Here is a 23,750-nt window from a genome sequence, read left to right as displayed (position 1 = left end):
GTTTGGGATTAGCAGATACATACTAATATATTTAATATAAATACATTAGATATATTTAATATAAATAAACAATTAAATATAAATATTTAATATAAAATAAACAATGAGGACCCACTGTATAGCACAGGGAATTATATTCAGTATTTTGTAATAACCTCTAAAGGATATGTGGTAAGCCCTGGTAGCTCAGTGGTAAAGAATCCATCTGTAGTGCAGGAGATGAGGGTTCGATCCCTGGGTTGGGAAGATCCCCTGGAAAAGGAAATGGCAACCCACTCCTGTATTCTTGCCTGGAGAATTCCATGGACAGAGGAGCCTCTCCATGGTGAGCTATAGTCCATGGATTTGCAAAAGAGCTGGACACCACTTAGTGACTAAACAACAATGAAGGATATCACTGAATCACTTTGGTGCACACCTGAAACTAACACAACGTTGTAAACCAACTGTACTTCAAGTTTTTTAAAAAAAGTAATGCTTAAAGCTACCACGTGCTGCTGCAAGCTAAGTCCTTCAGTTGTGTCCAGCTTTTTGCAATCCTGTGGACTGTAGCCCACCAGGTGCCTCTGTCCATGGGATTCTCCAGGCAAGAATACTGCAGTGGGTTGCCGTGCCCGCCTCCAGGGGATCTTACCAATCCAGGGATCGAACCCGTGTCTCCGTCTCTTATGTCTCCTGCGTTGGCAGGTGGATTCTTTATTGTATGAGTCACCAGGGAAGCCCATAGGATCCAGTGATTCCATTCCTAGGTATATACCTAAAAGAATTGAAAATAGGTGTTCAAACAAAACTTGTATATAAATATTCATAGCATCACTATTCACAACCACTACAAGGTGGAAACCACCCAAATGGCCATCAGGGGATGAATGAAGAAACAAAACTCTATTCATATGATGGAATATTGCCTTTTTTTTGGGGTATTTATTAGAGCTCACTGAACCACTAATGCTTCAAAGCTTACTTCAGGTGTCCTCAGTCTCCCAGGAAGTCTTCCCTGAGTCCAGAAACCAGTCCTTTTTCTGCCTACAGAGTCCTATCTCACTCTCGGTCATGGTGCCTCATCCATTATCAGTCTGTTCACTGATTGCTTCCAGAGTATCTCAGGAGCTCCTGTGGCCGGGCCTGCATCTCCCCAGTGGGCAGAGGCTGGGAAATCAGCTCATCTTGGGGGTCGGGGAGAGTGTGCCCTGCCGGGGTGACGTGTGCTGGGCCTGGGCTTGGTCTTACCAAGGCTCAATGCACCTCCCCGCGGAGGAGACTGTGGTACCAAGACCTGGGAGACCAGAAGGAGGCAGCTTTGCAAAGGTGGGAGGGAGAGGGGTCCTCCAAGGGGCGCCAAGCGCAGGTGAAGATCCATGTGGGATTTTATTCCAGTTGCAAATGGAAGCCATGGGAGGGGTTTAGGCAGGGAGAAGTGGGCGTCAGGGGACATGACCCAGGGAGGACATTGCAGGAACCTGGGAGCGATGGGGTTGACCAGGACTAGGGTGGGTGTCAATGGAGAAGGCAATGGCACCCCACTCCAGTACTCTTGCCTGGAAAATCCCATGTGCGGCAGAGCCTGGTAGGCTGCAGTCTATGGGGTCGCTAAGAGTCGGACACGACTGAGTGACTTCACTTTCACTTTTCACTATCATGCGCTGGAGAAGGAAATGACAACCCACTCCAGTGTTCTTGCCTGGAGAATCCCAGAGACGGGGGAACCTAGTGGGCTGCCGTCTATGGAGTCGCACAGAGTCGGGCATGACTGAAACGACTTAGCAGCAGTAGCAGGAGGGGTGGGTGGCAGGGGAGGGTGGAGTGGTAAAGCTCACTGTCCTAATTGTCCATTTACATGACTGTCCCCTCCTTCACCTCTAGCCCCTGGGACTGTTGGGCAGGGGCTGGGTCTTGGATATGGAGTAGATGCTCAGGAAAGTGGACTGCAGTGTGAGTGGGTCCGTCCAGTGTGGGTGTGGTGGGGAGTGGACAGAACTGGTTGCAGCCCCTACCCAGAGTGGCTCTCTGGTGGCCCAGAATGATAGGGAATTGTGGCTGGGAGTGGGGCCACCGGGGCTAGCCCTCGCTGGGAGTGCCAGAGGGGGCTGTCGTCCAACAGCAGCAGGAAGCCCTTAGGGATGGTTTGGGCAGACAGACGTCACCTGCAGGGGCAGGTTTCCAGGACTGGCCCATCACCAGCTGATGCTTGTTCCCAGAAAGTGTGCGTGGTATAGCTGCCGGCTTGTCTGTTGTCTCCCTCTCGCTTTGTCGCTTCCATGACTGACACCAGGACCCGGGGAGAAGCAGGGGCCATGGTGACAACAGACATGCAGACACTCGTAGGTGTTCAAGCATCACGTTGTTGGCTCCTGGGTAAAAGTTCTCGGTAAGCAGCTGCAGAAACATTAACAGTATAGGAGGAAACCTCATCAGATTTGCCAGGGAACTCTACTTGGTAAATCCTGAGAACCACGCCTCATTCTGGTAGGATTATAGCCTTTTTCAGATGTTCCTGAACAGGTCCCCATGGGCAAGGGCTGTGAACTTGAGCACAGAAAAAAGAAATCTTCAGCTTCTCTCAAGTACCTGCTGGACCCACCTGGACTGTTTGGGACATAGGAAGGCAATTATAAAGAACACACTTGGTCTCTGCTTGTAATAGTGAAGAATCTTTGTATTCTGTTACAAGTTCATCACTAAAGGGATGCTGCCTATAAGCTTAAAATGATGCATAATGGCCCATCTCTGGAAACCCTGCCTCCCAGATAATGAGCATTAGGCTAAATGCCTTTTGCTCCCAGGAAACCTCCTGACTAGACCTACCTGTGAGTGACTGCAGGAAGGAAAAAATTAGCACATTTCCCTCCAGAGACTTATGGGAACCAGAAAATGCTTGACTCTACTCCCTGCCCTTTAAGTATAAAAAGAAACCTGAAGTCCAATCGGGCGAGATGGCTCTTTGGCACATGAATCCGCCATCTTCTTGGTTTGCCAGCTTTCTGAATAAGTCACTATTCCTTACTCCAACAACTTGTCTCTTGATTTACGGGCCTCTGGTGCAGAGAGCAGTACAAGCTTGGATTCATCTACATGCTCTAGTGGTCAAATAGCCAAGATGGACATTAAACTAATGAACATGAAATCAATAGCTAGTTATAAATTGTGTTGAAGACTATGGTAGAAAAAATAACAGGAAACCTAACAGGTGAGCATAGAAGATGGGGCCATGTGGAATGAGTAGGAGTTTTTCAGGGAAAAGTGTTACTGTTAGAGCGGTTGGCCTGGGAGGCAGCCCTGTGGTGGGAGGAGCAGAAAGAGACAGAAGTAGAGCATAGTGGGGCATGGTGTGGTGTGAAATAAGCAGAGGCCAGGACGCTCGGATCATAGCTGAGGTTGTGTATTCTTCATTCTAGAAGCCGCCATGACATTAAGCAGGGAAGTGATGCAAAGCCCTGTTTGCTTAGGGGAGCAGGATTAGTGGATGCCTGGGAACCAGGGAGGAGGCTGCAGAGTTAGGTGGGCAGAGTGATGCTGGCCTGGAGCCTGGAGGTTAGGAGTGGGCTAGAAGGTAAAGGCTCAGATCAGAAAATGTTCCTTTTCTCTCCTTTTCTTTTACTACAGGAGTGTCCTGTAGTACTTTTCCCCTGAAGACATTTCCAAAGGGACCATTTAAGGCAAGCAACAGCCCATGGACCAAATCCTCCTGTCACCAGCTTTTGCAAATAAAGTTTTATTTAAATATAGCCACACCTATTAATTTACAAACATCTGCTGATGTTTTCATGCTACAGCAGAGGAGTTGAGTTATTGTGACAGAGGTTGCCTGGCCCTCAGAGCCTAAGATACTTACTATCTGGCCTTTTTCAGAACACATTTGCCCATCCTTGACCTAAGCAAAATTGAGTCTGGGACACACTATCTAAATACATATCTGTTGGTTCAGACTCTTCCCAGAATTTATAACTAGTTTAGTTCCTGTGAAAAATGCTAAAGTATGCATATTTTAAAATTAACATTTGTATATCCTTAAGCATTGACTGACATTATTTAAGAATTTCATCTTGCACTTGAGGTTTGGAAAGTCAGAGTTGGAACTTGGGCTTTGAAGATGTTGGGCGATGTTTTTTGTCTAAATTTATCCTGCGATGCTAAATTCTCCTGATGTCTTATTTCACTGTTTATGTCTTCTCTCTGAAACACTCGTTTGTCTCCACTCTGTAAAATCGGATCTTTAAGAGGATGCCTCTAAAACCAGCTTTTAGCCTTTGCAAAGTCTCTGGGCTTCTTGCAGAATCATTTTTATGAGCGTTCGCTCGTGTGCAGCATCCTTCTAAGCCCAATGACAACAAAGCCGGTTTTCCAGATCCCACCTTTTCCCTTGCGTGACCTTGTCATCTTCATGTTTCAACTCCTGGTTCTAAGCTCTGTGGAGCCTTTTTGGATCCACTTGATTTACAGATTTGAGCTGATTTCACTTGGAGAATTGGCCATATGTCTGGCAGACACCCGCCACCATTGGCAGAATTATGGAGTTGATGCTAAACAGATGGGCTTTTTCACTAGATGTGCTGTTTTTTCCACGATGCATATGAGGGAAAAAAGAAGCCACTTTAATAAGGTCTTGATTTTCCCACTGGTGTCAGAGGCATGAATGATGCCCATTTATCTAGAATTAATTTCAGCGTCATTGCTGTGCAGGGGGCCTGAGATAGCTGGAAGAGGCTTAGAGACTCGGGAAAATTCAAGACACCTCTGCTAAGACCTTAGTGAATCCTGTTACCTTTGGAAACAGATATTGAGGAAAAGACTTTTAAACTCCCCAAATAAATTGTCATTAGCACTACTTAGCAGAATACATTCAAGCTGCTTAATCTCAGGTTTATTGCTCAAGCTCCATTTGACAGTTTGTGTGGTTGTTGCTGTCTGGGCAGTAAGGTGCAAATAGAGATTGGCCGGTCCTTCTGTTTAGGAGAAGCTGGCCACGTGGCTGAATGAGACTGTTTATTGCAGGACTTCTCAGAGCCTTACTATGATGGTATGTGGTGGGGCTCTTCACAAAAGGCTTTCAGTGTAGATAGTGTTTTCCCAAGTGTCTTCATTCACAAAGCATTGCCACTGCTAGGGTTCCATGGGAGACACTTTGGGTAACACAGTGTCATGCCCAGATGGGGAGCTTTGGGTCAGAGAACCTGGCGTCTGGTGCCAGACCTACCACTTCCCAGCTGTGTGACTTTCCACACTGGCCTCTTGTAGCCTCCACTTCCTAAACATAAAATGGAGCTGACGATGTCCCCACCTCCTGGGGTTGTTTCTTTGGCTTCAACACCCAGAAGAAGTTGGTGGTCTTCCTTTGAGCATGCCAAGATATGTTCTTCTATGATGAAGCATTTATTCAATTCTCAGTATTCCAGGGACCAGTTATTCACTGTAAGCTCAGCCAGGGCCTTGTGTTTCCTTCTGTATGTTCCTTAGCACCTCGACTAATGAGGAAGGGAGAGAAAGGAGGTGCCGTCTGCTTAGGTGGCAGCCAGGAAAAATGATGGGCCAGCATGCGGCCGGGAAGTTGCTCAGGAATTACAATTATCTGCCATCGTAAAGGGGCACAGAGGTGCTCAGGTCTTTAAGTACCGCTCACCTGCATTCTGATTCCATTTCAGTTTTTGTATTCCAGGATCCATTTCTCATTCATTCATTCTGTTCTTCATTCATTTACTCTTGCACCCGCTGCTGCGCTGGGCACCTGCTCTGGGGGTCCCTGTTCCCTTCCAGCTGGAAGGTGGCAGTTTTTCCATTGCAGGGAGCTGTCACTGTTCACAGGTTCTGATGGATACACTTGCAGAACTGTAGAGAAATGTCTGCAGAGTTGCTGGGCATAGAGCCAAAGGCCTTCAGGAATTCCCCACCCCCACCCCCCCGCTTTAAATAAATTCATTCTTCTTCCTAATCCCTGCTCCCCTGCCCCACTCAGCAACCAGCTCCTTCCTACATTCTGAGCAGCGTGACCCTGGGGATGTGGTCTCCCTGCTCCCTGGAAGCTGTCCACATGTGGCCCAGTCCTTCTTGTGTTTATCAGTACCCCCCCCCCCAACATATCCTGCTCTTGGATTGATACTCCAGAACTTTCCAGGAGGATGGGAGAAAGTCAAACCAAGAATAGTTCTATATTGGGGCAACTCCAAATCCATTTCGTGAATTTAGCTTTGGACCTTCAGAGCCATCCGGATGGTGGGTCTATGAAAGCACCCAGCACTTGCTTAATAGACAGTAGCCATAAAGCCACATCTCTTGCAGCCTGGACACAAGTTATTGGTCTTTACACCCTGAATGCCATGATTTTCATGTACATTGCTTTAATGATGCTCTCTGCTCCAGCCCCGCTTCTCCTCCTTCATCCCATATCCCAGGTAACAGCGCTGTTATCATCTGCTCCATGTGTTCTGACATTGGGGTTAGGACGAGGGCTTTTAGAGCGTGTGTCCTGATTTCCAAGCCCACTCTGTCACTTTAGCCGCGTGACCTGGGAAAGTTATTTCTCATCCCTGCTTCCATTTTCCTTACTATAATGTGAATGATAAAGATAGCGACCTGCCTTCTCAGGTCTTGATGGGAACAGAATGAGCTGATCCATGTCAGGTGCTCAGAACACAGCTTGTTACACAGCAGGTGCCCGACAGATGCTGCTATTGCTGATGGCAGTGACCACAAAACAAACCTTCTCTGCCAGTGTTACTGGCCCCGTGTTTTCTCACCAAGATCTGGTGAAGACTCTGCTGTAGTGATATCCCTGGACCAACCCCCTCTTCCCTGCTGTCCCCCAGCCCTCGCCCTGCCTGACCTCTCTCAGTGGGCCTCCTGGCCTTCAGCCTTGTTCTCTGCAGCCTTTCCATGGGGCTGGTTTCAAACCAGATCCCTAAGTGATTCTCATGCCCTCAAGGCTCCATCGTGGCCACACATGGCTCTTCTTGGCTGAACCCCTCCATCCTCTCCATCCAGAAATGGAGAGCTCCAGCCTAAGGGTTTGCAGGTTCATGTACTCAGACCCATTCCAGCAAATTAAAAACAGGACAACACTTGCTATTTTTTCATTTATCCATATATTTATTGATATAGCAATAAGAAAGATTATTTTCTTACTTTGAGATTATCTTTTCCTATTATTGATATTCAGTGGTGATGATAATGATGATAATTTTGTGTCTGTGTATTTGTGGATGTGTGTTGGTCATGAGTTGGCATCATAGACAGATGGAATCTCTGTGTGGACCCCAGTTTTATATGTGGAGATTTTATGGGGCATCTGAACCTCAGAGACGGGAGGTGTCAGATCTTACTCCCTCACATTCTTTGGTATCCACCAGACACCACATACGATCATGCTTTTATGGGTATGCACCTTTTATTCAACTCCTAGTTTAGTCAACTCCAAGGCCCAACTCCAATGTCACCCCCAGCCCTGGTAGCCTTCTCAGAGTTTTCCCAGTCCAGGCAGAAGAGTTGCTTCCTCTGCAGGTGCAATTCTCCGTCTTGGTTTCTCCCTGGTGATTCTGCGCGTCTTGATTTCCTCCACAGTCAGTGAGTCCATCAGGGCAGGGGAGTGTCCAGCACCTCTTTATTTCACCTCACACCTGGCACAGTGCTTTGTTTACATAATATGGGCACTACATATTGCCAGACAGATTCTTTGGGGAAGGGAAGGACTCGCTGAAGAAACAGAGGCCACACTGTTGACCCACATCCGCACTTCTTGTTTGCTTCTTTCATAGCTCGTCTCACACTCTGAAGTCACTGTTTCCTTGCTTCTCTTCCTCCTCCGTAAGCAGGTGAGCTTCATGCAGAGCAAGACAGTGTGTCAGTTGTGTTTACAGCTCTGTCTCAAACTCAGAGCAGCTCTGGCACACAGCAGGCCTCAGCTGATGCTTGATGAATGAATTCATGAATGAATGAATGAAACAAGCCAAAGACTGTGTTTCACTATTGTCTGATACAGATGGGGCCTGTTTTCCCTGTGAAGCCAGTAGCTTAGCAAATGGCACCTGGAAATCAGTGAGGGGGGCTTCCCTCCCAGCGTGTTTTGGGGAAGGTGATCTGGTGAAGTGGAAGGAGACAGGGACAGGTCAGTGGATAGAAGACAAGGAAGCCGAAATGCCTGATGTCACTAAGAGGAGGACTTTGGAGTTAGGAGGACGGGGGCTCCAGCCCTGGCAGCTCTGCTTCATAGATTCACAGATCAAGCAGGTGTTTATTTGAGCACCTCCTGGGTGCCAGTTACCTGTGAAGATGCCAGGGACCTGTGATGAACAAGATGGCCACAGTTCCTATTCTCATAAAGCTTATTTTTGTTCTGATGGGAAAGATTGATGATAACAATAACAGATCTCATCCCAAGATGAGATCTGACTGATCAGAGCTAGGATGGAAGGGAATATTAGGGATAAAGAGCTGGCCCTGAGACAGACATGGAAATTAGCCCATAAGCTCAGTGGCCTCCTTGGCCATGGCATTGGTGTCCTTCACTGCCTTGTTCTAGCAGTGCCTGACTTGTAGGTTTGTGGGATCTATCGATGGGGGTGGATGGGCATTGGGTCCTGGGGGACAAGTGCCTCCCCTGCTGTGAGCCTCAGAGGGAACCGGGAGAGGATTGGAGTTGTCTAAGGCAGGGGTCCCCAACTTGGGAGCCACAGACCCTTATCGGTCCACGGCCTGTTAGGAACTGGGCCTCACAGCAGGAGGTGAGTGGCAGGTGAATAAGAGAAGCTTCATCTTTATTTACAGCCGCTCCCCATCGCTCACATTACTGCCTGAGCTCTGCCTCCTGTTCAACAAACTCAATAAATGTGATGTGCTTGAATCATCCCGAAACCATCCTCTGCACCCCTACACTGGTCCATGGCAAACTTGTCTTCCATGAAACCGGTCCCGGGTGCCAAACATGATGTGGACCGCTGGTCCAAGGGAGCAGAGATAGGAGGGGCTGGGGCCGGCCCCTTCAGCTCCAGGGCAGGGTGCCTGCCCCATCCATCATGTGGGAGCCTGCGAGCCCCCCCGCCTGCCCTGTCACTGCAGGCTATACTTCCTCAGCAGATGTGGGGAAAACAGTTTTCATCAATTAACTGCTAATGCCTCGCAGGTGGCAGAGGTGCCCCTGGAACTGAGTGCCACTGCACTATTCAGTCTACTAACGTGTCTGCTCCTCCAGGAATCCTCTCCGATGTGGGAAGGAGGCTCCCCAGCAACTCCAGGGATGCTGAGCAAATTCATGGGCTGGGGAGGGGGGTAGCAGTTCCCCCAGCCTCTCTTCTCTGTGTGACACACGTGTACGGGGGCACATGTGCCCGCCCATAAAGGCTCACATATATGCACACCCTCTCTCTTAGATACACACTTGCCCACATTCACTCCCACCTGCCAGTGTGAGTGGGCCACACAGTGCCTGGGAGGACCACCCCACTTTTGCTCACTCAGACCACCAGACACACCATCAGTGACACGTTCATGTCCTCGGGTGGCTTGTAAGTGGTTCCTTCGCTGACAGCGAACATCTCTTCTGAAGTTTCTGACCTTGGATTGTAAGTCACAGCCCTCACCTGGCCTAGCCCTCACTGGAGGGCAGGCAGGGAGAGAGGGTGGTGGAGGCACAGCCTTCAGACCTCTGGAGGGGTCCCCACTAGGGCTCAGGGGTCTTTACTCCTCCCATGACAGCAGGACAATCCTGTCCCCCACCCCCCCAACAGGGAGTCACTCAGACTGAGGTATCTTCCTGGTCACACACATTGGATATTTGGTAAATGAAGAAATCCAGTTGTTTGAGCTGAAGAGCCCCAGAGGCTCCTGCTGGGTTTTGAATCAAGTTCAAGCCTCTGCCTGCCTCCCCAGCCCATCCCCAGCCCTTCCCTACTGCACGCTTCCTCCAAGCCCCTGACCTCACTCCTCCTCTGCCTGGGACCCTCTTCCCTGCCCCACTCCCGTCTACACTGCTGGCTCCCTCTCATCCAGGCTTTTGCTCCAATAGCCCTACTCAGAGCAGCCTTTCATTACCAGCTGTTTACAGTCGCCCCCATGTTCCCCCAGCTCCCTGAGAAGGTGCTGGGTTCTGTCGATCCATCCTCATGTCTAGAAAGATCGCCTTCAGCACGTGGGTTCTTGCCTCATGTGTTCTGGATGCCAGGGGTTCAGCTGCAAACCAGATGTCCAAGGCAGACCCTGCCCTCCAATTAGGGAGGTGACTGTGAGCAGCAGGCAAACAAGTAATTGTGCAGGGGTGTGTGTGCATCTGTGTGCATGCGGGCTTAGTCACTCAGTCGTGTCTGACTCTTTGCGACCCCATGGACTGTAGCCTGCCAGACTCCTCTGTCCATGGAATTCTCCAATCAAAAATACTGGAACGGGTGTCCATGCCCTCCTCAGGGGATAGTCCCAACCCAGAGACTGAACCCGTGCCTCCTGTATCTCCCGGATTGCAGGAGGATTCTTTACCAGCTGAGTCATCAGGAAAGCCCATACACCAGGTGATAACTGTGATGGGGAAAAGTCAAGAGAGGAAGGCAGCAGGGAGCAAGGTGGTGAACAGGCCTGGTTTATTAATAGCCACACCTGTCGTTCATCCTGCAGGTGGTAGAAGCCCCACGAAGGCAGGGGTCCTTTCTGTTCACCTCTGTACCTCCTCCTCCTGGTGCAGTTCCTGACACATGCCTGGTGTCAGTAGGTTTTTGTTGAATAAATGGATGAGTGAGTTCTCTCAAGAGGAGTGTGGAGTGCAGTCTGCTCAGTGGCCACAAGCTGCCTGTGTCCCAGGCTGTGCTGTGAGGACCCAGGTATGTCAGAAGTGAGGTGGGAACCACCATACCTGCTCCAGCCACTAGGGGGCAGAGGTGAGGTGGGGGGAGCAAGGAGACCATGGATTAAAGCAGTGATGGTGATGGTGGTGGAGGGGCGATGAGGAAGGGGCTGCAGTGTCCTCCTGCCTGCCTCTCATGGGTTCAAGCAAAGCAGACGAGAACTTGGGAAGTCCTCTGTTCCCTGTCCCCCCAGCGAGGCCATGGCAAAGGTGAGGATGTAGAGGGGAGAAGGAGGGTGGCATGAACCCGTCAGCCCCAGGGAGTGAGTGACAGAGCTGAGTGAGTGAGCCCCAGTGCCTGGTTCTGGCACCTGCATCCTAACACCTGTGACAACCTGGTTTCTATAAGTGCCATAGACACTAATGCACAGGATGCTGATGATGAAATGGGACAGGGGAGCCAGTGGGCAGGAGTGAGGTGGGGGTGGTCGGGAGCAGACCTCAGCGCCCTTTGCAGGCTTGGTAGTTTTGTCCTAAATGAGAAGAGGGGTCACGGGGAGTAAGCAGGAAAGTGACATGGGCAGAGTTTCATTGTCGGGGTTCACAGGGAACACCAATTCAAAGACTCGTATGGGCCTCTGTTAGAATGGCCGATGTTGTGTTCTTCGGCAACTTCTTGTGTAGTTGGAAGAAGATCAGCTTCGATGATCTTCTCAGCTGGTTGTTGTGAACTTCCAACGGCAGCCACCGTGCTCATCTTCAAGGCTGTCATCTCCTTTGCAAACTTCTCGAGCCACCACTGCACTGTATGTTTCTTAGCAGTTGGAATCCACCTGCCAATGCAGGAGACATGGGTTCGATCCTTGGGTTGGGAAGATCTCCTGGAGAAGGAAAGTCAACTCGCTCCAGTATTCTTGCCTGGGAAATCCCATGGACAGAGAAGCCTGGTGGACTACAGTCCATGGGTCATAGAGAATCAGACACAACTGAAGTGACTTAGTAAGTGGGCTTCTGGGATGGAGATACTGGTGGCCTGGGCTGAAGTCCCACTATTCGGGTGCAGACAGAGTGAAGTTTGGGGTCTGATTTGTGGTTTATCCTCTGGGCTGCTCCTTTTTGCTTTGGCTGCTAGGAAGCTCTGAGTGACACGTGGTGTCTAACCCTTGATGCGGTGGCCCTGTCCATACTCCTTTTCCTTTGGATTTCCTCAGACACTCATTGTATCTTATTGGGCGTGTGTTTATGTAACGGCCACACATTCTTTGTGCAGTGAGATGAGGCATTAATATAAACAAGGTGATGGCAATTCTTCCCCATCCCCATGTACATCTCTAGGGATCTTTGTCTTTATCTTCAAACCAGCCCAGAAGCTTGGGGAGACCAGGCCAATTCTTTCCCCTTTGTGCCAATAATGCCTTCAGGACAGTCAGCTTTCCTGGGGCCACGTGGTTCTGGCCGTTCTGCTCCCATCTGGTGTCCGTGGGCGGAGGAAGGAAGGGAGAGGATGTGACATGGACTAAAGCTCCTCTGGGGAGAGAAGGGCTGTCTGCAATCTGCACGCCTGGAGCGTGGAGCTGGGGATCCATGACCAGTCCTTGGGCTGTCCTGACTCACTTGCTCCCTGATACAAAAGTCCTGGGCCCCTCCTGGATGTTCGGCCCTGGGATCTTAGGTGAACACAAGGTGGAGGATGGCATTGGCTTAGGAACCTGGCTGGTTCACTGAGTCTGCGGGCAGAAGTTCTCGAACAAGACACCCCTGCACTGTCTGTCCATATGGGATTGCTTTGTGGAGCCAGTCCCTGGGATATATTTAACATTCGATTAATAACAGCTGGAGAGGGACTTCCCTGGTGGTTCAGTGGTTAAGACTCTGCACTTTCACTGCAGGGGGCATGGGTTCTATCCCTGGTCAGGGAACTAAAATTCCATATCCCCCTTGGCAGTGGTGGGGGAGGGTACGGGGACAGGCTGGGACCATCTTGGTTTATGTCTCTTGTGTTCCATCCATCCATCCATTTGGTTCCTGCTCTGGGTGATAAATTTGTGTCATCATCCTAGAAGCAGCTTAGCACTATGATAGAGGTTTCTGGAGTCAGACTGCCTGAGACCAGAATTCTGTTGCTCTGACAGACTCAGTGTGCCCATCTGTAAAATGGATATGATAACAGTCTCCACTTCATAGTTTTACTGTGGGGATAAAATACCATAGCACCCAGCCCTGAACAAGCAGTGACTTTCACTCCATAAGAATTAAGGTATTGCTTATAAAATATAAATTATTATCATGAAAATTTCTGCCGGAAGTCCCCCATGCTGGTGTGCCATGTTAATCAGAGTGTCTACAGTTTTAAAACATAAATAATAATACTTTACATGGATTGTAACATGCTAATCAATAAGCTGTGTATTTCATTTGCTTCCGTATGTCTCATGGCCACCCTATGGTCACATGAAAACTTCCTCTCCACCCTAGGTGTGAGGGATGACCGTTGTTTTCCAGATGTAGACACGGAGGCTCAGGGGGCTGAGTGGCTTGGGCTGCTGATGAGAAAAGCCCTTGGGAAGTCAAACCTTGGGGGTTTCTCTGGAGGCTGCTGGCCAGGGGACCTGTCACGTGGGGCATCAGGCTGGGTCTGGTGATGACCAGCCCACCCCAGGCCCTGGCCCTCTGACTGCTGGTGGTCCCCTCTGACCTAGTACTCGCTCATTCCAGCTGCACTCTTCTTGCATCTTCAGGTCTCTCGGGGGTTTCTTGGTTCTGGAAACACTCAGCCTCCCAGCTCCTTGTCACAGGAAGCAAGAGATGAGTTAAGCTCCTGGGTGTGCACCTGAACATGGGCTGGTACACGATGAAAGATGAGAGTGTGTCCGTTGCCTGGACCACCCTCTTGAGCCCCAGGCTTTGGAGGGTCCCTGTGGTCCCCAGGGGAGGGGAGTCACTTCAGGTCTCCCAGGGCGTTGTGTGGGCTTGGTCACCACCGACCCCTCTCTGGGTTTTCTCCTTCCAGATGAGATGGACCAAACCCCCCCGGTGCGCTCCGAATATCTAGTCTCAGGGATTCGAACTCCCCCCGTGAGGAGGAACAGCAAGCTGGCCACCCTGGGCAGAATCTTCAAACCCTGGAAATGGAGGAAAAAGAAAAATGAAAAACTGAAGCAGACCACGTCAGGTGAGTATGGGTGTGGGAGAGAGGTTGGGGGGTAGGTGGGGTGGGGGCGGAGGCCTGAGGTCACCGTCACCTCGCTTTCTTTTGCTGGTGTTGGGAGGGGTGGGTTGTGCTCTGTGGCCTCTATGACAGGAGCTGTTCAACCTCCCGCGGGTCCCTTCCTCCTCTGGTCCCTCCAGGTCCCTGGCTGGGGTGCAGCATCAGCACCAGGCAGACCGGCAGCCCATGCACCACCCAGACCCCAAGGGGCACACATGACCCCCTTGACCTAGTTAAGACTGCAGACTCGGGTTCGGTGCAGAGCCAGTCTGGGGCGAGACCCAGCTGGTAACCATCTCTCCTGACGGACCACACCTGAGTAGGAAACACCCTCCCTTCTGCACCTGGAAACTCACTTTGACAACCCGGGGTTTGGAGACAACCACCGACCCCAAGAGGCCCCCCAGTGATTCAGATGGTGAAGCAGTTTGGCTGTGACGCCTCAAGCCTCCTACAGGAGACGGCCTGCCCCTCGCCGGCTCCTAAGCTCTTCCTGAAGAGGCTTCATATCTGGGCATCCCACCCACTGAAGGTCCTAGAAGCCCCCTCTCAGTCACCTTCAGCTCTGTGGGAAGTTGGGTAACAAAAGGTTGTACCTGTGCCCCTGCCCCGGCCGTGAGCCGGACCCATGGCATGCCCGTACACGGCATGTTTCTATCCAACTAAGTGCTCAGAACCACCCCATCGCCCGTGCTCCTGCCGCATCAGGATGGGAAGTGGGATGAGACGGGAAGCTGCTTCCAGGGCCGTGCAGCGGTGGGTTGTGGGGCAGCCAGGCTCAGGTCTGGCTCCTGGGTGCCTGGTGCCCTGGGTGAAGGGGAGGTTGGTGCCCTGAGAAGCAAACCTGGGGGAGAGAGAGGCTCTCGGCTCCCATAGGCCCTGTTAGCTGCGGCTGGAAATAATTAGCCAGGGAAGCACTGGCGTGGAATTAGTCCTGGGCCCCGGGGACCTGCCTGAGAAGTGCCCTTCCTGGGCTGCTGCCTCTGGCGGTCCCCGGAGCTCCCAGCCTTGAAGTGGTGCAGACTCCAGCGCTCAGAGCCCCGTGGAGGCAAAGCCACTTGTGAGGCGTTGCAGGGGGCGGCGCTCCTAATAGCAGCAGCGAGTCCTCCATTCACACTTTGTACTGCTCAAGAATTTGATTGATAAGCTCTCCTCATCAAGAATGAAAGCAGAACAAACACTGATATTCGATGAATCTGATGCAGCTCCATATGCCAGAGAGCTAGAGAGGGGGACTAGACCCTGCCAGCTTGAAGCTTGGAGTCGGGAGACAGACAGACAAGCAAGAGAATGAGCACGTGACAGTCAGGATCTTGGCACAGGCGCTGGGGAGCAGGTAGGTGGGGTGGGCATGGCCTTGGGATGGGTAGCCTGGTGAGCCTCACCTCACCAGGTAAGGAGGTGACACTGAGCTGAGGTGTAATAGGCCCCTGGAGAAAAGCAAGAAAGGGCATCACAGCTGTGGGAACCGCCATGCAGACGCACCAGGTTGGGTATCAGTGAAAGGCTCAGGGGGCCGGAATAGGGTGATCTGTGTGACCTCGGAGAGCCTCTGGTGCTCTCTGAACTGTGGGATTGGAGGGTGAGCTGTGTGTCTTGGGACCTTATGCCTCTGGTTTACTTGGCACTGGGCTGCGGGAGGTGACCTGTGAGCTTATCAGAGCGCTGTGGGGGTACTGCCAGGGGACTGAGGGTCTCCAGGTGAACAGCTGCAGCATCCCCGCCTTCAGGCAGGCATCCCCAGCACTGGGTCCTTTATCAAGCATTTGGAATTCTGCAGACAGTACTGCATCTCATTTATTTATTCTAAACCATTCTTTCCCCCCAAAGTGTGGGATGTTATTTACTTTAGTGTATCAAATCCCTGATTTCACAGGCATCCTTGGCCAGGATGAGATTAAGTAAAAATAAAGATGATTTAAAGGGAAAAAACAAAGCAGACAGTAGTTTGGCCAGAGTGGGGATTGGGTGACACCATGAAGGTGGCTCTCGAAGGCTGAAGTCTGGAAGTGGCATTGCAGCCTGTACCTACTGGGGATGAGTGTCCCTGAGATATGGACACTGCCCCTGGCTCTGCCTGTTACATCGGGAGGACTCACAAGTCAGTACACGTGATGTCCTGCACCCAGGCCGGCCTCCCATGAGCACCCCCAGTGCTGGTCGGACAACAGGGTCCCTCAGTTCAGAGACCCCACTCTGGTTCTGCTCGCCCCTGTTTTTGGGCCAGACAGCAGCCTCTTTGCTTGTCCCTCCCAAAGCCAGAGTTCCATGGGGCTTCCCTGATGGCTCAGACCATAAAGAATCTGCCTGCAATGCAAGAGACCTGGGTTCCATCTCTGGGTCAGGAAGATCCCCTGGAGAAGGAAATGGCAACCCAATCGCTCAGTTTTATCCACACTTCTGGCACCTGGAAATTGGCTTGGAAATTAAGTTCCCTTTGCCCCAAATGTCTTTTCGCTGATACATTTGGAGTTTTCCTAGTCATCCCTGAGTCAACGCCCTCAGGGAGGCCACCGGGGCTCCCTGGACGCCCTGTTCCGGGCTATCTGGTTCTGGTTGATGCCACTGGCCTGCTTGTAGTAGATGTGAGTCCTCTGTGCCCAAGTGCTGGCCCACAGGCAGAGCTCATGCCTCTCTTGCTCCCCCATGACTGCACAGAGTAGGTGCTCAGTAAATATTTTTGAATAAATTCAATGACTCCCTTGTCATCATCTGTTTGTCATCGGCCACTAGACTTTAAGCTTCACTGGTCGGATGGCAGTTCCATTCCCCATCGTAACCCTCATCGGGCCGAGCACTCACATGTGTTGGGGACTCAGGGCCCCTGGTGATCCAGGCTCATAGCTGACACTTCACATCTTGTAAAGAAAGGGTCTGAGGAATGATGTGGGTTTGTATTTTGGAATTGCATTCTACTGTAGGCAAATTGGTTTCTGGACAGTTAGGGGAAAAAGGAGCTCGTCAAGCAAGTGAGTTTGGGCCCTGGGAGGGGAGAGGCAGGGGCAGGGGCAAGTTGGCGTGCTTTGCTCCGGGAGAAGGGCCAAAGGGCTATTCTGAAAGAGAAATTGACTAGGGTCCTTCTGCACGTTAGAATCAGTGGAGGGGAATAGGGGCCAGCCTGCCTCCTTCCTATTTGACTGACACAATCTTTGAAAGGGTGAACCTGGTATTCATTGGAGGAGCCTCCAGTGGGGCAGTTGTGCAGAAGGCTGATCTGTGAACAGACAAAAGGGTGGCCAGGATGTATAGAACCTCAGACACAGAACCCCAGAGCCTCGAGGGCAGAGAGGGAACCTGCGTTAGTAAGTGAAGGTGAATTTGGCTGCGGAACGGCCAGTGAGAACTTGGAGGGCGGTGTTCGGGGCATCGCTTCTCAGATGAGCCGGGAAACCACTGCCTTAAACAAAACTCACTCGCCTCCCCAAGGCCCGGCTTTCCTATACATGATCAGCACAGTGCTTGATAAGGGAGCTCAGGTTCCTGACCGCACCCCCGCCTGGTAGCCCCCTGACCCATGGTCACCTGCTGCTTCGCTGCTCTCTTCCTGAACTGGAGGTGGCCTTGGCTGGGGCTCAGGGTGGGGCCTGAGATGCTCAGCCTGGGACTTACCTGATGTTTGTGTTGCGTGCAGCCTTGGAGAAGAAGATGGCCGGCAGGCAGGGCCGGGAGGACCTCATCAAGAAGGGGCTGCTGGAGATGATGGAGCAAGGTAAGTGGGGCCGGGCAGGGCTGGGCCCAGAAACACAGAGCTGGGGGTCTCACGGGGACCCAGCAAGTCCTTCAGGGTGGAGTGTCCCAGGAGTCCGTTGTCTGGATGTGGCAGCTGCACTGGACTGAGGTCTCCATGGTTAGAGAAGTTTTCCAAGTCAGGACCCATGGCTCAGCCCCCGCCTCTGAGGACCTCTCCATGAGTATAAGAGTCAACCACTCCTGGGGCTCGAGCTGAGTGCACCCACTCGCCCTGGGGAACGAGGGATTGCTTCCCACCCCAGCTGGGTGTGGATGGAGCTAGTGGTTTGTCCCGATTCCTCTGGAGTTGTAGCAGGGACTTTTGTTTCTTCACAGTCATAGTTTAATCCTTGATTTGTCGAGTCTTCGTTCCCCATGACCACCTGGGACTGCAGCTGCCGTTTATTAAATGTCGACTGTACACCTGCTACTGTGCTGGGTTCACCTTCATCCTTTGGTCCTCGCAGCGTCCTCGGGACTGGGTGTGGTGTTACCCCTGTCTCCAGATGAGGAATGGGAGCGCCTGGGAGGTGGCTGCCCTGGGTCACACAGCTGGAGGGAGGGCCCCGATGCTGTTCAGTCTCTGGTCCCCAGACAGTACTCAGCGTGGCATCTGCGTGGTTGCCTGTGTTTGTGTCTTTGAGAAACACCCAGTTTTATCACCATCACCACTAATTTACAGAATGCTTGAGTTCCCCCATCTTCCTCCCTTGGTGATGGCGTGAGGCATAGGACTTGGATTCTGACCTTAAGCTTCATGCTTTCTAGTTCCCCAAAGCTTGGCAAGAGTGGGAAAAGGGAGGTCGGGAAAAGGGAGGTCTCAGAAAACCTCACTTGCTGCTTACCAGTGTCTCTGGAGCTGATGCAAGTTCTTGTCCCCTTGATTGAAGGAACTCAGCCTCACAGAGCTAGTTCCCCAAGGACACGTGACTAAATGGAATTCCTCTCTCTGTAAGATATTAAGATATATACTAAGATAAGACACTAAGATATTCCTAGTGTCTTGGTAATTTGGCCCAGGCATCAGGAAGTAGGAAGGGAGCCCATGGAGTCAGTGAATCCAGATTTATAAGATGCTCTGCTTCAGGCAGGGCCCTCATATCCTCTCTCTTATTTGGATTTAAGAAGTAGTTTGATGATGCTGTTTTCAGGGAAAACTACATGGGAAATTAGTGCTAAAAATCCAACTTTGCCTGGTACAAGAAAAAAGGAGGGGGTTGGTATCAAGTTCTGGGACTTTCAGAAGTTAAACGGTCTAGTCTGTGTCTTGGATTTAGGAGAATGTCTTGCTGAGATGGGAATCTGGACTGTTTTAATTTTATTGTTGTTGTTCAGTTTCTCAGTTGTGTCTGGCTCTTTGTGACCCCATGGACTGTAGCCCACCAGTCTCCTCTGTCCAGAGGATTCTCCAATAAGAATACGAGTGGGTTTCTGTGTTCTCCTCCTGGGGATCTTCCCAACCCAGGGATCGAACTTGGTTCTACCTACATTAGCGGGCGGATTCCTTACTGTTTGAGCTACCAGAGAACCTGATAACCTGGTGGGGAGCAAAGATTAGATAATCCCACAAGTCAGCATACAGTCACAGCTGAGCTGAGTGTGGTGAAGGAGAGGCACGGAGCTCGTGGAGAATGTGAGCGGGGCTGATGCTGGAGGGTCCAAAGGTGGCAGGAGTCAACAGGCTGCTTCTCGAACTTGCTACAATTAGGGTCACCTGGGAGCTCTGCTGTCCAAGGCGCTGGGGGCGGGGCTTAGGCATCCTGCTTTATAAACCTCCCCAGCTGGCTCTAATGTTGGTGCTGCCAAGGGCGAGACATGGAGAGCGGTGGGGAATTGGGGAGCGTCTTCCAGCCCCATGGAGCAGCCCGTGCAGGACCCCACAGGGGAAGGGAGCAGGCACCTCAAGAAGGGGCTGCTGAGAGAAGGTGGGTGGGGAAGTGGGGAGGTCAGGAATGGGGAAAGGGAGAGAGTCTGGCATCTCACAGGGCCTAACACCCTCCTGAATCTTCCTCCAACGTGGACACAGCCAAGAGAATAAGACTCCCCAGGAAGTGGCTGGGTGACAGGCTCCTCCGGGGCCACGGGGGCCCCAGGAAGCCACAGAGCAAGTGGGCGGAGTCTGTGGTGAGCCTGCTGGGGTGTTGCTGGGGGGCATTGCTGGTTGAGGGGGTGTCACTGGTTGGGGGGAGCGTGTGAGAAGTTGGGCAGCAAGGGTTGCCCCAGGAAGGGACCTGGGTCAGGGAGGGGGGCAGGGATGTGGGCTTAGTACCCACTCGAACCCCTTAAACTCTGCACTGACTGTGTAATGAACACACAGTGATGAGAGGAGACCTGAAAATGTTTGGCCGCGGCCTCCTGGGGCAAATGCCTATTGGTCCGATTGTTTCAGTCCTGCGCTTGTTCAGAAAATGCCTGTACCCACTGCAGGTGAGGTCCAGCTCTTGGTCAGGCCTGGTCTGTCCCTAATATGTCCTGCGGTTGGGACAGCGCAGTTCCTGCTGGGTGGATAAGAATCTGCGGCCTTGCAAGTTGAACCATCCACCACCCCTCTACAGTTCAGAGATGGCCTTCCCCGCCCCACCACACCCCCACCTGCCCAACTGGGCTGGTAGGTTGCCAGGAGCTTTGTAGCCAGGAGTGCCCCCTGTGGCCAGCCTCCCCTACCCCAGCCTGGACTTCACAGTGAGGGGCACCTGGGGGGCCAAGTGAGCCTGTGATAGTCACCCAGGGGCCCAGAGCAGCCTGGGGTCCTTCACAGCCCCAGGAACTCGCCCTGGGACCCCCTTGGCCAGGCAAATCCAGGAAGGTCCTCTGCCCTGCACAGGTGTGCACTCACGTGTACATGGACATGCTCGCGGCTCCAAAGTTTGCCCACAAGGCAATCAGGATCATGGCAGCACGAGCTGGCCGTGGACGGGCCTGCAGGGGTAACTGTGTGTCCCTGAGACGAGCCTATGCCCAGCGCATGGGTTTGCCCTCCCCGCTCCTGGTGAGGGGGGTGGTGTGTTATTTTGTGATACTGTGAACACGTGCTTTGTACGAACCCCTCTGAGCTCGCCTCGGTTCCTGAAGCTCTACGGATCTGCTGGATCCAGGAAGGACCCTGTTGGCATTGCTAGGAGACTCACGAGATGGGACCGGGTCTGCCCGGTGTGAGGAGCTGACCTTTCCCTCACTCTGTCTTCACTGATTTGGCTGGTGACATGTCTGTGTCAGGCAAGGGCTGGCCGGTGTCCCAGCCCCACACGGGGTTCCCCAGTCCAAGCACATTGAGTAAGGACAGGAGCGCCCCCGCTTCTCTGTCCAGTTGCTGTGTGTGCTCCTGAGTGACTTTCTCCCATCTTCCTGTGTGTGTCCTCTTGGCTTTGTCTTAAATAATTTAAGGACTTTTATTCTGCATCAGTGGTCCAAGAAGGAGGTGGTGGTTACCTCTGTGCTGTGTTCAAGTGACCTGAGAGACATGAGGTCCCTCTCCTTGGGGCAGTTGGCAGTGACAAGTCAAGTCTGGCAGGAACGCCGGGGGCAGTGTCTGTATGTATGTGTGTGCTTGCACGGTGCGTGTTGCATGTTTGTGGCATGTCCCCTCTCTCCGTGGTTGCTCTGTGAATGACCCCGGCTCGTGCTCCCCTCTGCCGCCCTTGGAAGGGCCTGGCGGGGACAGAGCACCGACGTACAGTGAGGGGAGCAGGGGACCAGCTGCCCACAGCTTCCCCACCCCCCAGTGTTGCTTAGCAACGACCCTGCCGCCCGGGCTATTTTGAGAACTGTAACTTTTCATTGAACATGATTATGAGCCGGAGCTCTGAGCACAGCCCAAAAGAGTCATGCAAGCCTGCTAAGCCATAGAAACAGGTGGAGGAACCCCAGAACCACGTGTTGGGGTGCAGCATTTCTTGAGCCCTGTGGAGGGTGGGGATCTTTGGGTCTCTTTCAGGTTCACTGTTCTGACCATTTTATTGATGAGGAAGATGGAGGTGCCATTATTATTAACAGGGATCAGCAGCAGCAGCAAATGAGTCACCGCTTGTAAAATTTGGGGTCCCCATCTATAAAGGACCTAAAGGGGTGGGGGGCTATGACGCTCAGGTGAGATGGTGCCAGAAGAGTGCCTACAGCCCCGTAAAGCCTCAGTCAGTGCTGACTGTCACCTGTCACCAATGGACAAGTAAGCTGGTAGCAGGGACTATCACAGCTGTGGGTCAGGTATGTGTAAACTAGTCATGAGAGAGGGTCCAGGATGCTGTAGTTCTGAGCTTGGTGACTTCAAGTTGTGGGCAAGTTCTCTTGGCTTGTGCCTTGGTCTTTTCCTGTGGTGGGGTTGGTTGACTGCTGGTCAGATCTGGCCAAGGATCTGTTTTTGTAAAGCCCCTTGAGCTTAGAATGGTTTTAAACTTAAAGGATTTTCGTAAAAAATAAAAAAGGAGTATGGAGCATGGATCTTGTGGCCTGTGGCCCAGAAAGTCTAAAATACAAATACTGGCCACTTTTCTTTTCTGGGGAAGGGTCGCCAGTACCTGGTCTAGACCCTGCCCCGGCTGAGTGACATGGCTGCACAGGTGGCATCTTATGGGCCCCAGATCTTCAGACTTCTGTCTTTTCTGCCTTCTCCCACCCCCTCCCCTGAGGGGACATGCAGCAGAGGGAAGATGAACAACAGTGATGACAAGCGCATGTCCCTCCAGCGTCTTGTCACGGGCCTGGCCCGGGTCCTGGGTTGGGAAGGGCCCTGTTCAGGGAGCCTGTTGATAACACATGGGCAGAGGGGCCCCGGCTGAGTGGCCAGACCATCATCACCCTTGTCATCCTCTCCCTCATCCTCTTTAACAACAGCAATGAGGGTGATGAAAGCACATGCATGGTGTCTGCTTTATGTCAGATGTGTTGTAGACATTAATTCACTGAATCCTTGCACTGACTCTCTGAAGCAAGGCGTTATTAGCCCCATTCTACAGAAGTGGAAGTTGAGGCCCGGAGCCATTTGCTGCCTGGGCACAAGAACTGGGGGCAATGGGGTGGGATGGGTGGAGAGGGCAACCTTATACTTTTTGTCCCACCTGGACACTTTGGGGAGTGGAAGGGACCCTGCCATCTGACAGCAGGTAGGAATCAGGACTGACTTGGGCAGTGGACCCCCGGCTGTGAAATAAATCTCTCCTCCCTCCCACACCCACCTCCGTGTTCTCCAAGCCAGGCTGGCACCCTCACGGTGCTGAGCAGGCCAGCCGTGTGTATGTGCATAGGTTACGCTGACACCCTGCCCCATGGCGGCCTGGGTGAACCGGTCGTGGGGATTAGGTTGTGCAGGAGGCCGTGTGGGTGCTGTGAGCCCAGGGCTGGAAGCTGTATCTCAGAACTGACCATAATTGACTGGCTGAGCCTCCAGCCTGGACCTGTGCTGTGTGGTTGTGTGACCTGGACCAGTCAGTCATTATGCTCTTGAGCATCAAGCCCCTCAACGCTAAGATATGACCAGAGAGGGGCAATCAACCAGGCAAGGGCCAGACCCTCAAAGGCTCCAGACGCTGAGCCCCAAGCAAGGGGGTGGTGCCAGTCCTTCTTGAGGTGTCCTGCTAAGAATCTGGTATCCTCTGTCCTGGGATGGCCACTGTCTAGACCAAGGACTCCCTGATTCCCACCCAGCCCTGGGCTGTGCCCTGTTCCTGGGCTGGTGATGCCATGTGTGGCCGCCCAGAGTTTGAGCCTCCTGTGGGAGGTAGGTAGGGATTGTCTTGTTAACCTCCAGATTTCCGGGGTTGGCACAATGTCAGATCTGACAAACGAGAAGCATTTGTGTGTTGGGGACCCAATGGTGGGATGGGGGTGCTGAAGTGAAAGGTTATTTATAGCCACGATGGTAACAACCTATGCTTGTCATCACCTGTCTGGGTGGCCTTGGCTGGTGGGACGGGGGCACTACAGAGGCTCAGATGCGGGTTGGAAGAGGTGCAGGCAGAGGCCGGGGCAGGTGTGCTGTGATGCTTGGTGCTGCCCTAGGAAGACAGTGGAGATGGAAAAGAATTCCCAGGGTGTGTGGAAGCAATGCAGGGTACCACCCTA

At 52.2% G+C, this 23,750-nt stretch overlaps 1 protein-coding gene across 2 annotated transcripts in view; it reads left to right on the top strand.

The window, feature by feature from the left end:
- Positions 1-23,750, top strand: part of PHACTR3 (phosphatase and actin regulator 3) — a 208,429-nt gene that overhangs the window by 103,317 nt on the left and 81,362 nt on the right. For both annotated transcript variants that reach the window (XM_081559353.1, XM_081559354.1), the window contains exons 2-3: positions 13,767-13,928; positions 17,596-17,673. In XM_081559353.1, coding sequence (XP_081415479.1) covers positions 13,767-13,928; positions 17,596-17,673 — 240 coding nt within the window. The remainder of the gene's footprint in view (positions 1-13,766; positions 13,929-17,595; positions 17,674-23,750) is intronic.

Source organism: Giraffa tippelskirchi, chromosome 13 (genome assembly GCF_054371585.1).
Source record: "Giraffa tippelskirchi isolate mGirTip1 chromosome 13, T2T-mGirTip1v1.2.pri, whole genome shotgun sequence".
Classification (NCBI taxonomy): domain Eukaryota; kingdom Metazoa; phylum Chordata; class Mammalia; order Artiodactyla; family Giraffidae; genus Giraffa; species Giraffa tippelskirchi.
The sequence above is the reverse complement of the archived record's forward strand: the minus strand, read 5'-3'. Positions and strand labels throughout refer to the sequence as shown.